Here is a 15,687-nt window from a genome sequence, read left to right as displayed (position 1 = left end):
TTAGTTGTAAAGACCTGTCTTACTCCAATAAGGTTTTTGTGTGTGTGTTAGTTTTTTGTTATAGCACCCTGTTATTAAAGTCCATGTAGTTATGTCAGGTCTCCAAACCTTCTCAATTAGTTTCTGATTCTAAAGGTCACTTGCATATGTTCCTTAAGCCCACTAGAGGTCAGTATTGGGTTGATAAAGACAGGAGCCTTCAATTTTTGATTCACATTTTAACTCTGAGTCTTATTGCTAGGCACCCTTGGAAGTTGTAGTTCACAATAAAACTTTATTTAATTTTATATATATATATATATATATATATATATATATATATATATATATATATATATAGTATTATATAGTATATATAGTATATATATAGTATTATATAGTATATATACTATATATATATAGTATTATAATTATTAATTATATGTGTATATATGTACATATACAATGCCTCATAGAAACTCTTCAAGAGTTGTAAACTATTAATAGCAACATTTTTAGGATAATAGTTCAGATTAGGTAATTCTTATGGGTTTTTGGATTTTCTACCTCTTCTAATAGGTAGGAGAACATATAAACCCTGTCTTTTGCAGATAGCCCTCTCTTTTACTGGGCTATATCTTATTTGCTCATAGATTTCCTTTGTTATCTATTGCCTTTATATAGTAACCATTTATCCAAATTTAGTGTATATGTGTCACTGAATCTGGGCTTTGTGGATTCTAAGAATGATAAATGGGTTTCTTAGACTCAAAGAAAGAAGAATCTGTACTGAAGTGTGGTACTATCATTTGTTTACCTGGCTATCTGGCAGGTTTACTGAACTCTTCTCCATCCTGCTCTCAACTTACTATTCCCATGGTTCCTACTATTTGGAATGATCCCACCATCTAGTCATCAAGGCCAGAATACTTAGAGTTATTCTTATTTCCTTCCTATTTTTTATGTACTACAATCAAATTAGTAAATTCTGGTGCTTCTACCTTTTATATATCTGCTGATGCCTTAATTCAACGGTTCTCAACCTATGGGTCGCGACCCCTTTGGCGGTCGAATGACCCTTTCACAGGGGTCACCTAAGACCATCCTGCATATCAGATATTTACATTACGATTCATAACAGTAGCAACATTACAGTTATGAAGTAGCAACGAAAATAATTTTATGGTTGGGTCACAACATGAGGAACTGTATTTAAAGGGCCAGAAGGTTGAGAACCACTGCCTTAATTCAAGTCCTCATCCTTGTTATTGGACTATTATAGTGATCTATATTGATTTTCTTATTTCTAGTCTCTATCTTCTCCCAGTTGAGCACTCCTGTGATCCTAGAGGATTTGCCTGAATTGGAAAGCTGATCCTTGCTTTAAAGTAATTCCCTTGCTTACACTCTTTCATTGTTTCTCCATTGCCTACTAGCTAATGTCGAAACTGCTTTGTATGACATCTTTATAGTTCTTTATAAACTATGTTCCTATACAAAATTACTTATTCCTTGAGTGGATAATGTTATTATATCACACACAGTCCTTTCTCATGCTGTTTCCTTTTTCTGGAATGGTCACCCTTTCTACTTAACTACCTTTGGAAAAATTGTATTTATCTTTTAAGAGCATGCTACCTGTTCCTCTGTGAAGTCTTACCTGAGACCCCTCCAAGCAGTTCTGATTACGTTCTTTATTCACCCACTGTCCTCTGTATTTTTTCTATTATACTTATTGTGTAATCTGCTTTCCATAATAGTTTGATGTGAGATTCATGAGTCAGAGACTCTTTTTCTTTCTATATTCAGTGTGTAGTACAATGCCTGGTACCAAGTAGACCTTCAATAGATGTTTGACTGAAAACAGGATTACAGAGAGAAAGCACCATGAGTTAGGGCAGTGAGAGGAGGCTTTCTAAAGTCAGAATAATTTAGTTGGGTTTTGGAGGAAAGGTTAGAGTCAGGCAGAAAGAGGTCATTCAGTAGAGACACAGAAGTGGAAATATACCTACTATATTATGAGGTAGAGTCTGATTCAAGGGGAAGATTCATGTTGGAGAAATACATTGGAAAATTAGGTTCAACTTCCATTATGTGGAGTCTAAGTGACGGATGTGGAGTTTCGATTGTACTTGTTTAACCGCCCCCCCCCCCCCCCCCCCCCAAATTTCTCCCATGTTTACTTGGTGTGATGAATGATGTGTGAGTTAGGAAGAGCCTGGCCTGGCCGTAGTAGGCAGGGAGTTATAATGAGAAGGTGATGAGTTCCATTTTAGGTATGTGGGAATGGAGGTGATGGTAGAGCACCCAGTAATAACAGGAAGCTGGAGATGTGCTATTTGATCTTGGGAGAGTGGAAAGAGTGGTAAGAGAAGAGGGGTTGAAGAACAAACCCTGCCTAATTTCTGTATGTTAGGAAACCAGAGAAGAGTGTATATGAGGGAACCTTAAGGAAGAGGTGGTTAAATGTGTAAACATTTTCAAAAAAATAATGAACAACTAAGAAAAAGAAAACACCTAAATGTTTTCTAAGGTCTAACTGCTACTTGTGTGCTTCGTATCCTCCTGCCTCCACTTCATCCCACGTGGCAGAAGGCAGTTGCTTCTTTGGCTCATGATTATAAAGGTTGTCTCTGGAGGGACAGAATATATGGTCCTGGGGATATAGCCTAGCAGCGGTTCTCAACCTGTGAGTCGCGACCCCTTTGGTGATCGAACAACCCTTTCACAGGGGTCACCCAAGACCATCGTAAAACACATATATAATTACATATTGATACACATAGTGATTAATCATTATGCTTTAATTATGTTCAATTTGTAACAATGAAATTGGGGGTCACCACAACATGAGGAACTGTATTAAAGGGTCGTGGCATTAGGAAGGTTGAGAACCACTGGCTTAGAGTGTTAGGAGAGAGCTCTGAAGGGTATTTACTGCCCCCCTCCCCCAAGGGCTTTTTATGTTAAGATATATGTATGTATTTATACTTCGATATCTATATTTACTCTTCTCCACTCTTGCCAGTCCCATACTTACATTCTGAATAGCTGGTAATTTTCATTTGCAGCCATAATGGGTAACATCTGAGGATTTATTTCATTGTTCTACCTGCGATGCAGTGTTTCTAACCTGGCCAGTTCCTGCTTAGCAGCTCTGCCCTGACCGCTTTTTTTACATGCCAGAGAAGCCTTGATAATGCTAACAGAGATCCCAGGTTCGATGGAGCTTTGGAATAGTAGTTGAAATGCTTTCATTTCCAACATAGGGTTTGCTATCTTAATTTGTGTTCTTCCAAATTAATGTGAAAACCAGATACATAGCATCTAAAAAGAACAGGTCATAGGAGATTTAAAATTAAGTGTGGCTTCTCTTGATTACTTTTGATACACTGGTACTATTTTATTGATTGTGATAGAAAAATAATTAACTTAGGATTCAATAAAATGAGACCACCTTAAGAAGAAAGTTTTTGGTGTTGCTGTACTGAAGGAGAGAATGGAGTTAGGGGACAGGTGGTCACTCTCTAGTTGAGGGCTTGCTTTTCAAAGTATAAAAGATTTAGGAAGCTCTCCCTTCCTTTGTGCCTCCCCAGAGCTCTCGATCCCTTTTTGTGTGGTTTGCATTAAAAGTAAGGGGGAAGAATTTACTTTTGAGAGGAAAAGAAAGAATATTGTATCTGTATCTAATTTTAATGCTTGAAAGATATGTATATTTTATGTACAAACCTAAATTAAGTGTTTTTGAATGCCTTTTCTACCTCAGTTTGTTACCATTTTTATGTAAGTCAAAGCAAAATATCAATGAGTACTATGTAGAGAAACAAGTTTGTCCATTGATTCAAATCTCTGGAATGTAGATTCTTTTCATTTTCTTGGCAGAAACTAGCTCACATAGTTCAAGTTTTTCTCTGTCCTATTAACCAGTGCCTGGACTAACATCTTATACTTAATATTTCTCTTGAATTCCTTAATCTCATTCAAAACATTTGGAAACTGATTTTTTCCTGAACTAATATCCATTTTTCATTGAGGAGAAATATCATATATTGATTAAGGTATATATATTCTGTCAAAATTTTTAAGCTTTATATTTTAGGATGATATTAATTATTATTAAAAAAAGGAAACTTCCATTATGAAATACTTTTGGAATATGCTGGGTTAAATCAAAGTTTTTTAAAAATGAACTTCTCCCTATTTTTATTTTGTTAATAAACATATGTCTATAAGAAGGCTACATGATATGCAGTGTTTCCCATTTATTTGATCACAGAACCCCCTTTTTTGGGGGAAACATGTTGCCATACTTTGAGGGACTATTGGAATAGTGGGAAGATCACTGATGTGGAATTTAGGAGATCACACTTTGAGATTCTGATTTATTGCTAACTAGACCCCATCAAATCCTTTGTCTTCTGGCCTCAGTCTCCTGAGTGGGGACTGAGGTCACTTCCAGCTCGAATGCTGTCTGGTTTAATACTTCTGTTGTTGACCCTGGAAAGTGACGCTGCCCACCTCTTTGTACCTATTGAAACCACACCATCATTTGAGTCTATTTTATTAGGTTGAGGGGATTACACTTCCTTTTCTCGAAGAGTTCAGAAGAAATTCTTTAAAACTTTGTTTTCTACGGATTAAGGTCATGAAATCCTGTTGGATTAGTTAATTCAAATCACTCTATTAAGATATTTTATTTCTAATCAGGAGAATTGTGTTGATCTCTTACATCCACACAACTGCTTTTAAGAGTCCTCTGAGCTCTCCCCACCACAAGGTTTCAGCATGCCATTTATCTTGCACTATTCTCTTGGCTACTTAGAGGAAAATGGGTAGATTTCATTTTTGTGATGATTTAGTGGGTATATTTGAAAAGTATGATGATAATACTATATTGACTGATTATCTCCCCCCCCCCCCCCCACGCAGCCCCCCACCCCCTGCCCCACCCGTGGAAACTGGGAAAATGAATCAAGAGGTGTAACTTCAGGGTTAAAAATGTATACATTACTTTGGGTTTATTTCTGTGACTAAAACTTGATGTATTAAGGTATTTTGTTATGTTTTCTTTATGATACTAATTTGTTGAAAATGAGTTTTTTGAATGCTTAATTGCTTTTTTCTTAATGTGTGTGTGCATGTCTCTGTCCTAGGCCCAGCAACAAAGAAACCTGGATAACATCGTCTTGCAACCACCCAGAATAGGTAGCAAGAGAAAAGCTAAGAAAGATGCATATACAATTTTTGATACGGAGATAGAAAGCACTAGCCCCAAGTCTGAACAGGATTCAGGAATTCTGGATGTTGAAGATGAAGAAGATGAAGAAGAGGTAACTAACTTTTGAACTGGGGATGTGAGACTGTTGTTAGGTTTAAATGCAGTATGTTTGAGATGTGATGGAGAATGTATTCAGCTTTTGTGATATTCTGGAATTTAATATTATTTTAAATACAAATAAGCTCCAATTTAAGGAAATAAAGATATCTTAGATTTTAATTCTTTAGATTTTTAAATGCACTTGTCCATTCTTTATGTTTCAGGGTTTTTTGATTGTATACTGACTGGGTAGGCACTACATTAAGGGAAGAGTAGAGTTTACCTGATCCGGAGAAAGAGATCTAGGTGGCCTCCACTGAAACTAGAAAAGGGTCTTTGGACACCAATAAAAGATGATATAAAAGTGGGGAATGAACACAGGAATTTCTTAGCCTTGAGTTATGGTTCAGATTGAAATTATAAAGTTGAGAATACATTTCTGGAGGAAATAAATGTATGAGCTATTATAGAGAATCTGGGAATTTTGTGACATATCCATAACCTCTTAGATTAGATCTGTGTCACTTTCAGGTAAAGAATAAGATAAAGTGGCTTACCTAATTCATATTTTTATATCCTTCTTTGTTGTTGGAAGTGTGTTTAATGTGTTTTTAAAAATAAAACTCCCATGACGTGAGATTTCCTGTTAAAATGTTTTTGTAAATACTTATTTGTATAATGGGATTAGTTTCTCTGTGAGTGGTGGTTGTAGCATGGTCATTGGAGGCAGACAAATCCTGGCTCTATCATTTTATTTTTTAAAAATTAGCAAAAAATCCCATTCATTTACTTTTAAAATGTTCAGTGACATGTGCGAGGAACCATTTACTCCTATACTCAGTTAATCTGTTTGCCTTTAAGTACTTGTCTCCTTTTAATTGTTTTATTTCTCCACATAAAACTGGGCTCACTGCCTTGTCCCCTTCCTTGTCCTTTGCTATACCCTTACTACTCTCCTTCGCTCCTCTTCCCCCAAAACTTGTCTAACTTCATAATCTTAGGTAATTGTTTAATCTGTTGGCACTTTATAGTGTTTCATCTCTCAAGTCAAGATAGTATTCTCTGCCCCCATAGGTTTGCACAAGTGCCTGTCATAAAAGCTGGTTTATGTAAATGTTAGTTTATTCCCTATTTTCATTACTCTTCCTTCCTCGCTTCTATTAAGTATCACTAATGTCAGTATCCCTGTCCTTATTATTATTCTTCTTTCATGTCAAAAATCGAATAGCCACCATTTAAACTGTTAGGGCTGAAAAACAAATAACCAAGTTAATTATGTCTGAAACATTAACATTTACATTTGATTGAATGTCTGAGAGACTGTCATATGTGTAAAGTACTATATTTTTTATATAGTTGTCATTATTGAGAGGACATAATATAAGTGAATAATTGCATTTAAAATTTATACTTTATCAGGATATGTTTAGTGTATAAATGAGGTACATTAATAGTTAACAATGTGTGAAAATTTTATCATAATCCCTACTGTACTTGGGTAACAAGAACTTTTAATAGCTCTAAGAAATAAAGCTAAGAAAAGAACCAGATAGTTGCCTAATACCCATGGAAATAGAAAGGGGCAGAGAAGACTTGATATCCTGAATATTTTCTAGTATTCTCCTTGCCTGGAATGACTGGTACTGTAGGAGGTAGATCTACCCTGGAGACCAGACTGTCAGGTATTAGGCTCATCACTGATGACAAGTTACAATAGTAGTACAATAAAGAATCAGTTTCAAGAAAGACCAGTTAATGCCTTTTATTTACATTTTGGGTACCTGTCAAGGAAATTAAATTAAATCAGGAACTATGCCTTAAGGAAACAGAAGTTAGACGTAGTCTATGCTCTGGGGTAATACACACCCCAAAAAGATGCTTAGATGATAAGTTAAAAGATTGAAATATATACACAGTTCTCATATATCACTGAGAACCTTCTGGAAAAGAGCCATTCTTTATCACTAACTCACTGAATATCCTGAGCACGTCCCTTTTAATTTTTGTGCCATATTTCTTCTTCATTTTATCTTCTAAGGTCCAGAGAAGATGAAGATGGTGGGACTAGGAAAGTGTGTTGGGGTTCCTCATAAAGGAAGTATTAGAAGAATGTGCTTGGAAGTTAACTTCTTAAAATGCTCCCAAATCCCAAATCAAACAGAATTCACATTAGAAATTTGCTGATTGAGCTCTTACAACAAGAATTCAGCCCTGCACTGTCATCTAATGGCATCCTATCTCTAAAAAAATGTCTACTTTATATTTATTTACTTCTCAGTTTGAATCTTCTTCAAGAGCACATTCTTAATCTCAAACCTCATGTAGAGAATTATTTATTTAGATGTCTCCAAACTGGTTTCTTGGCATAGTTCTTGCATGGTGTGAATAAATTCTTCAGATAAGGTCTTTCGTGACCCACTGTGACGTTCTGACCTTCATTCTTGTCATTCTTCAACAGACCTCATTGAGAGCAGCGTAAATAGTTTTAGAAATATTTTGACTTTTAAACTGTGGCATAGAATCCTGTAGGGCAGTGGTTCTTAGTCTACTTGGGGTAATATATTAGTTTGAGAGTTTGATAAAAATATATGGAGTCTTTCCCCAGCAAGACGTACATATATTCATTTACAAAAAATTCTGCGTGGAATTTCAGGGGATTCATGCAACTCATATTGCCCCCAAGGCCAAAGTTAAGAACCTATATTGTAGGGCAGTACTTCTTGAACTTTGATGTGCATAGGATCACCTTGTAATCGTATTAAAATGCAGATTCTGATTCTTCAGGTTGTGGGTGAGATTCAGAATCTCCATTTTTAATAAGCTCCCAGGTGAGGAGGTGCTTCTGGTCTCAGAGCTTACTTTGAGTGGCAGTTGCATAGAGGACCACAAAGAAGCATTTTTAATGCATAAAGAAAACAAACCCATGGTTTGGGTTTCCTACTGATTCTTCATGAATATGGCTTAAAGTTTGCCAACAATGAATGTAGTACTTGAGGAGAAAGTTATATTTCAGTTATCGGTTGCTTATAATAGATTACCATTATTGTTTTTGAAATTTTGATTTAACTTACTTTAGGTATTTTTTATTCTCTGAAGAACTTTTTACCATTTCTTACACGTTGAATGGAAGTATACTTAAATCATTCTTTAAGTCAAATGATATTTTTAGGTTATTTACTATGTCTTTAGCTTGATGATACTTAATAGTGTTACCAATGTTGTTTAATAGGAATGGGTTTCTTGCGATATCCCAAGAAAATAAATTTTCTGAGACTCACATGGAAGGATGTGATATTGTAGAAAGCTTTATTTCTGTGGAATCAAACCCCTGAGTTTCCAAGTTTTCATTTTCTGAGTCCCAAGAAAGAAGTTCCATTTTGCCTTTAGCAGGGCTAAAATCAGAGCCAGTGTCCTGAATTTCAATTCCATATTTGCACACTCCAGCTAGCATCAGGCTGGTTTAGCTTGTGTTTCCAACTGCAGTCTTTTAGTCCATTGCTTGTAGGGTCCACATGGCTGTGGACCGTACAGACGAATGCAAGGAAGCAGGAACAAGAGAGCCACAAAAGCAACAAGAGAGCCAGGAGCAACAAGAGTGCCAAGAGAGCATGGACTCCTTTGTTTAGGGGATTATGTATTCCCAAATTTTCACACACTTGCAGTGGCCATGCCCATTCTGGCCAATGATCTCTGTTCCCAGGTGACTGACAGGTATTTTCCCTATGCCACCCTAATCTCACAGTGAATATATCTCCCCTTTGTTCAGTTCCTTCCCCCAGTGTTTTGCAGGGAGTAGGCCAGTGGTTCCCTGGGGAGTGTGAAATTGCAGCTTCCTGGTGAAGCTGCCCAAAAGACATGCCTATAATGTCTGGCCTTCCCTTTGCTTCTTTCCTATTATTAACTAGAGGCCCAGTGCACAAAATTCATGCACGGCGGGGTGGGGGGTGTGACCCTCAGCCCAACCTGTACCCTCTCCAATCTGGGACCCCTTGGGGGATGTCCAACTGCTGGTTTAGGCCCAATCCTGGCAATAGGACATCCCTCTCACAATCCGGGACTGCTGGCTCCTAACTGCTCACCTGCCTGCCTGCCTGATTGCCCTTAACTGCTCCCCTGCCAGATTGATTGATGCCTAACTACTCTCCTGCTGGCCTGATCGCCCCCAACTGCCCTCCCCTACTGGCCTGATCTTGCCCCCAACTGCCCTCCCCTGCTGGCCTGATCTTGCCTCCAACTGCCCTCCCCTGCCGGCCTGATCTTGCCCCCAACTGCCCCCCCCTGCAGTCCTGATTTCACCCCTAACTGCCCTCCCCTGATGGCCTGATCTCGCCCCCAACTGCCCTCCCCTGCCAGCCATCTTGTGACGACATTTCGGTGGCCATCTTGTGACGGCGTTGTGCAAGGGCATTGCATGATGCCACCTAGGCTTTTATTATATAGGACACCTAGATAATCACTATGGTATCAATAGGAGACCATAGTATGAAATGGTAGGAAATCCCAAATATCTAGAATATAACTTTGCACAAGGTTAGCATGTAGTTAATATATTGTTAATTTGAAATCAAGTTTGTGTCAGAGATGGAAAAAACTAGGAACTGTGGATGAAGTTACAATAGTAAATTGTCATTTTGGATGAAAAACCATCTCACATGTTGAACCATCTCACATTTGAAAGAGTCAGTCTCTTGATTGCTGATAAGTGTTGCAGAAAAAATATTCCCCCATAAAACTATCTGTTTCATGTTTGACTAAGCTAATGAAAGGGTCACCTTAATTAAGGTAAGGGTTTTTTAATTTTTATTTTTTCATCTGATATAATAAAGTTGAACTATATAAACTGCTGATATTTGACCATTTTTGATTCAGGACTTAATTCAATTGAGTTTTAATGGAAATATATATGATTTCAGGAATTTGGTTTGAATCTCTATGTCATCCTGTGGTATATGCAGATGTAATTGCTCTTCTGTAAATGTCTAGATAGGACTTAAATATTTTAGAAGTAGCAAATACTTTAGATTGAGAGTGTATTTATGGATCTAGATTCATCAAGAATGTTATTTTTTGAGATATTTTAAGGTAAAATACAAAGAACCCCATAAGGTGATTTGTAAGAAGAAGGACATAATACCTACTGAGGGTAGGGTTATTGTGAGGATTGACTGGAATAATGTGTATAAAGGTCTTTTCACTGTACTTGGGACACACAATATCTATAACAATAAAAGAGTAATATGCTAATTAGACCAGACGTCCTTCTGGACGTCTTTCCAGATGACCTTCTGGATGAAGCCAGAGCTGGGAGGGAAGCCCAGGTCCCAGGTACCAGAGGGAAGCTGGTGCCGGCAGCCAGGGGAAGGAAGGCCTACTTTTGCACGAATTTCATGCATCAGGCCTCTAGTTATATAATAATTACTAGTTAGGCATTATGTCTGTGTGCTGTTTTTGGAGAATAAAGTTTAAAAAACTTGATACAGGTTTCGATAATATATATTTGTATGGACTTATAAACACCATCTTCTATAAACAAAAAAAAAATACTGAAATAAAGCAGTATTGAGTAAGAAATAGTTTGAAAAAGCAGGGCCTATAATTTCTTCTTTGTTTTTAGGTTCCTCCAGAGCTTCTGCATTATTAGAACATGGCATTGTAACACACCTACGGCACATATTTATTCTAGTTTGTATCTCTTTATTTGTTTACACACTTGCAGAGAGCAGTGGTCAGCATGTTATTCACATGACTCTTTATGTAGTAAGGGTCAAAAGCGCAATGTGATCAAATGATCCACCTCAGGTTTAGCTCTCAATATTTTTGTGCCTCTTTTGAAATATGGAATTAACAGATGGAATTGCTAATTTAAATAGAAATGGCATGTAATATAAAGCTTTTTGAGGTGTCTTAATGGTTATTGTAGGTACTTATTTTTGAGGTAACAGTATGCATTTGTTTGCTACGGTTGCCATAACAAAACATGCACAGATTGTATTGAAGTATGGTACCTATTTGCTTTGTTTAACAATGGACAGGTTACTTTGATTTTCTAAATTGTATAAGTCATCCCATTCGATTGAATGCCTTATTGATTGAATGACTATCCCATTGATTGTGATCTTACTGGTTATTGAAGCACATTCTTCTGTACCTGGGAAACAGGACAGCACAATTACCCTAAATTGTTTTAGTGGCCACAGGTGGTGCGTTCCAGTTGACTCAGTGGTCCTAAGACCAGGACAGCACAATTACTCTAAATTGCCTCGATGGCTCTAGATAACGTGTTTCTATCAACTCAGTGATCCGGAGACCCAAAACTGTAATTTAGATAACATGCCTAAGTTTAACCCAGGTTACCCAAAGGCTCTAGATAATGTATTTCTGTCAATTCAGTGACCCCGAGACCCGAAACTGTAATTAACATGCTTAATTCTGCTTCTGTAATCTGCTTTTTTGCGAGCCAGGTGCCTCATTCCAAACCCTGGGATGTAATCAATACCTTTGTGATTTTTGCCTATATAAGTCTGGTTTTGCCACCATCTTATTGCTATGAGATTTGGGAATGTCCCCTCATAGTCCCGGATTGCAATAAATGTGACTCTTTAATTCGACTTCTTGAGGCGTCCTTCTGTGATTCGAGGGGTACATTACAACAGTATGACTTAAATAACAGACATTTGCTTTCTCACAGTTCTGGAGGCTGGAAGTCCCAAGGTCAAAGTGCCAGCGGCGTTAGTTTCTCCTTGGCTTGCAGATGGCTACCATCTTGCGGTGTCCTCACATGGCTATTCTCTGTGCCTCCTCCTGATGTGACTTCCTCTTTTGATAAGGACACTAGTCCTATTGTATTAGGGCCCTATCTTATGATTTCATTTAACCTTAATTACCTCCTCAAAGGCCCTATCTCCAAATGTAGTCACATTGGATGTTAGGGCTGAAACATACGAATTTTGGGGTTAACACAATTCAGTCTATAACACAGGGTGATTGAAAAGAAGGAAATATTTGTACTTAGAAGGTTTAAGTTCTGTCAGCTTTGTGCTATTGGAGCCAATTATGCCATCTCTCTAAGCATCTCTTTTCTCACCTATAAAAGTACAAAACTTAATTTATGTCAACTTGCTTGGGAAGAATTCTAGTTATTAGGATATTTGATCCAAAATTCAAATATTTTCATTTTTTACAAAACTTTCTATTGACAGGAAAGTAACAGAAAACGAGGATCATTTCTCAGTAAGCTAAAGTGAATAAGGATGCCACAGGAACTCTAGAGTTTAAATCAGAGGTTGCTGATTGGCAGCCCATGGACCAGAAACAATTTACAAAATGGTTGTTGGCTTGCATAGTGCTTAACTTTTTTAAAAAATTAGTTGCCAACTTTTAAAAGTCAATTGAATTCACATAAAAATCTGTATTTTTAGCCTAGGCTCTTTCTAAGCATGGTAGTAATAGACTCGCCCTGAGTAGCAATGTTGCCACAAGGGATCCGATTTTTCTACTAAGCTACAACCCGTGTTGTAACTACATATTGGCAATTGCCATTGATTGTGACATTTATGCTGTTGTTGAAGGAAATATATTATTATTTATACTGACTCTATTTAAAAATGTTGAAATGGAAGATAGACTGACTGGACTGCATGTTTGAAAAACAATGCTGATAACATAGTCTTTTGTAAAAATAAATAATAGTATATCTATCCAGAGAATGCAATTTAAAATGCTGGCCTACTTCACTTATTCCCAATGCCCACTGCCCCTGTGGGCTTTGAGTTTTTCATTTCTATTCTTAATGAAACTGATCTGTTAAAGCTGATATACAGTGGAATGAAAAGTAGATACCCATACATGCAATTAAATGTCAATAAAGACAGTTTAGAAAGTTGAATGAAATCATTATGGCATGTTTGAGATATATTTTGGGTTTCTTTATTTTTTTTTATTTTTTATTTTTTAAATATATTTTTATTGATTTTTTACAGAGAGGAAGGGAGAGAGAGAGAGAGCTAGGAACATTGATGAGAGAGAAACATTGATCAGCTGCCTCCTGCACATCTCCTACTGGGGATGTGCCCGAAACCCAGGTACATGCCCTTGACCGGTATCGAACCCGGGACCCTTCAGTCCGCAGGCCAACGCTCTATCCACTGAGCCAAACCGGTTTCGGCTATTTTGGGTTTCTTAATCCCATTTGTTGATCTTTTAGGTCTGTTCATTGGCAAAATTATATTATGGCCCATATTGACTTAAGATCTTTAAATTTTTCATTGTAGTGATATTAAAAAGGTTTTGTCATTTTGAAAGTACTTGATTCAATTACAAACATCGACCTGTCTTTCCAGATCTTCTAGAATTTCTCCTTTATATACTCATTGCTTTCTCAAACACCACCTTCTCTTAGTGCTAAGTTGCTAATAATACCAAGTAGGCACTGTATACCTTTTTTCTCCCTCCTTGTCTAAAATATCTAATTCTGCCTTTCCCTGACTAGTTTATTCTCACCTATCCTGTATTACCTTCTTTAAAAAATTATTTTTCTTTTAAAGAGTCTTAAATCTTCAGAAAAGTTACCAGAGTGGTAGGACAAATATCATATTCCCTTTACTTAAATGCTCCACTTACTAAAATTTGACATTTTCTCTCTTTCTCAAACATTTGATTTTGAAAGAGTAAAAAAAATACATATATCCACTTACCCCACGCAAAGCTAAGCCATTGCAAGTGTCATACTTCATCATATTTGATTCTCAATACAGCTATCTGTAGTTTTCTGAGAATGACATTCTCTTTCATAACCACAATACAATGATCACATGCATGAAATGTACCACTTAATACACAACCCATATACTAATTTCTCCAGTTATTCCAATGTCTTTTATAGCAGATTTTTTCTTTCATTTTTCCTGCAGCCATATCCAGATAAGTATCACACATTTTATTTAATTTTCATGTCTGTTTATTCTCTTAAGGTACATTTGGCACATCCTTGTGATTAGGTTAAGTTTAATTATTTTTGGCAGGAATATTACAGAAGTAATGTTATGTTTTTTTCAGTGCTTCACATCAGGAGGCACACAATGGTCAAGGGGTATCTGTGAGAAAGGTACCTTTCACTCTTTGTAATTAATAAGTGATCTGTGGAGTGATACTTTTAGAGTATGTGACTATCCTGTCCCCTAATAGTTTTTCACTCATTGGTCTTAGAATTCATTGGTGATTCTTTTCTGAATCATATGCTACCATGGTGATTATGAAGTTGTGATTTTTTTATTTTTACAATTTCTTTGACAATTAGTTGCATTTTTCTGTAAAGAATAAATTTTTTTTATCTCCCTCCTATATTTTAGTGTTAGTATTGGCACATGGGTTCTTATTTTATATACAGTTGTTATATTCCATTCTTGTCTTTCATTTTGATTCTCTAATTATTCCAAATTTGGCCAGTGCGTGTTTCATCCATTATCCTTTGGCATGTCTCCACCAATTTTTTAAATTAAAAATTTTCGGTGATGTTAGTTAATAAAAGTATATAGGTTTCAAGTGTACAATTCTATAATACATCATCTGTGTATTGCATTGTGTGTTTACCACTCAAAGTCAAATCTCCTTTTGTCACCATATATTTGATCTCCTTTTTCCTTTTCTACTGCTCTCTCTTTTTCCCTCTGGTAACCACCATACTGTTGTTTGTGTCTGTGAATTTTTGTTTTTCTTGTTTGTTTATTTGTTGCTTTCATTTTTTATGTCCCACATATGAGTAAATTCATATGGTTCTTGACTTTTTGTGTCTGACATTTCACTTAGCATGATATTCTCAAGATTCATCCATGTTGTTACAAATGGCAGTATTTTATCTTATGGTTGATTAATATTCTATTGTATATATATACACCATATTCTATTTATCCAATCATCTAATGAAGGACACTTTGGTTGTTTCCATGTTTTGGCTATTCATGAATAATGCTACAATGAACATAAGGGTGCCTATATCTTTGCAAATAAATGTTTTCAAAAATTTCGAGCAGATATGCAAGAAGGGAGGTTGCTGGGTCATATAATAACTCTATTTTTAATTTTTTATGAACCTCCATACTGTTTTCTTTTTTAAAAAATATATAATATATTTTATTGATTTTTTTACAGAGAGGAAGGGAGAGGGACAGAGAGTCAGAAACATCGATGAGAGAGAAATATCGATCAGCTGCCTCCTGCACACTCCCCACTGGGGATGTGCCCGCAACCAATGTACATGCCCTTGACCGGAATCGAACCCGGGACCCCTGAGTACGCAGGCCGATGCTCTATCCACTGAGCCAAACCGGCCAGGGCTCCATACTATTTTCCATAGTAGCTGTACCAGTTTACATTCCCACCAGCAGTGAATGAGG

At 36.6% G+C, this 15,687-nt stretch overlaps 1 protein-coding gene across 3 annotated transcripts in view; it reads left to right on the top strand.

The window, feature by feature from the left end:
* The window catches only part of EXOC6B (exocyst complex component 6B), a 494,441-nt gene that overhangs the window by 172,305 nt on the left and 306,449 nt on the right, over positions 1-15,687 (top strand). For all 3 annotated transcript variants that reach the window (XM_070429462.1, XM_070429464.1, XM_070429463.1), the window contains one exon: positions 5,133-5,309. In XM_070429462.1, coding sequence (XP_070285563.1) covers positions 5,133-5,309 — 177 coding nt within the window. The remainder of the gene's footprint in view (positions 1-5,132; positions 5,310-15,687) is intronic.

Source organism: Myotis yumanensis, unplaced genomic scaffold, assembly GCF_028538775.1.
Source record: "Myotis yumanensis isolate MYYU_CA2020_CCGP unplaced genomic scaffold, mMyoYum1.0.hap1 SCAF_11, whole genome shotgun sequence".
NCBI classification, from domain to species: domain Eukaryota; kingdom Metazoa; phylum Chordata; class Mammalia; order Chiroptera; family Vespertilionidae; genus Myotis; species Myotis yumanensis.
This window is presented reverse-complemented; position numbering and strand designations above follow the sequence as displayed.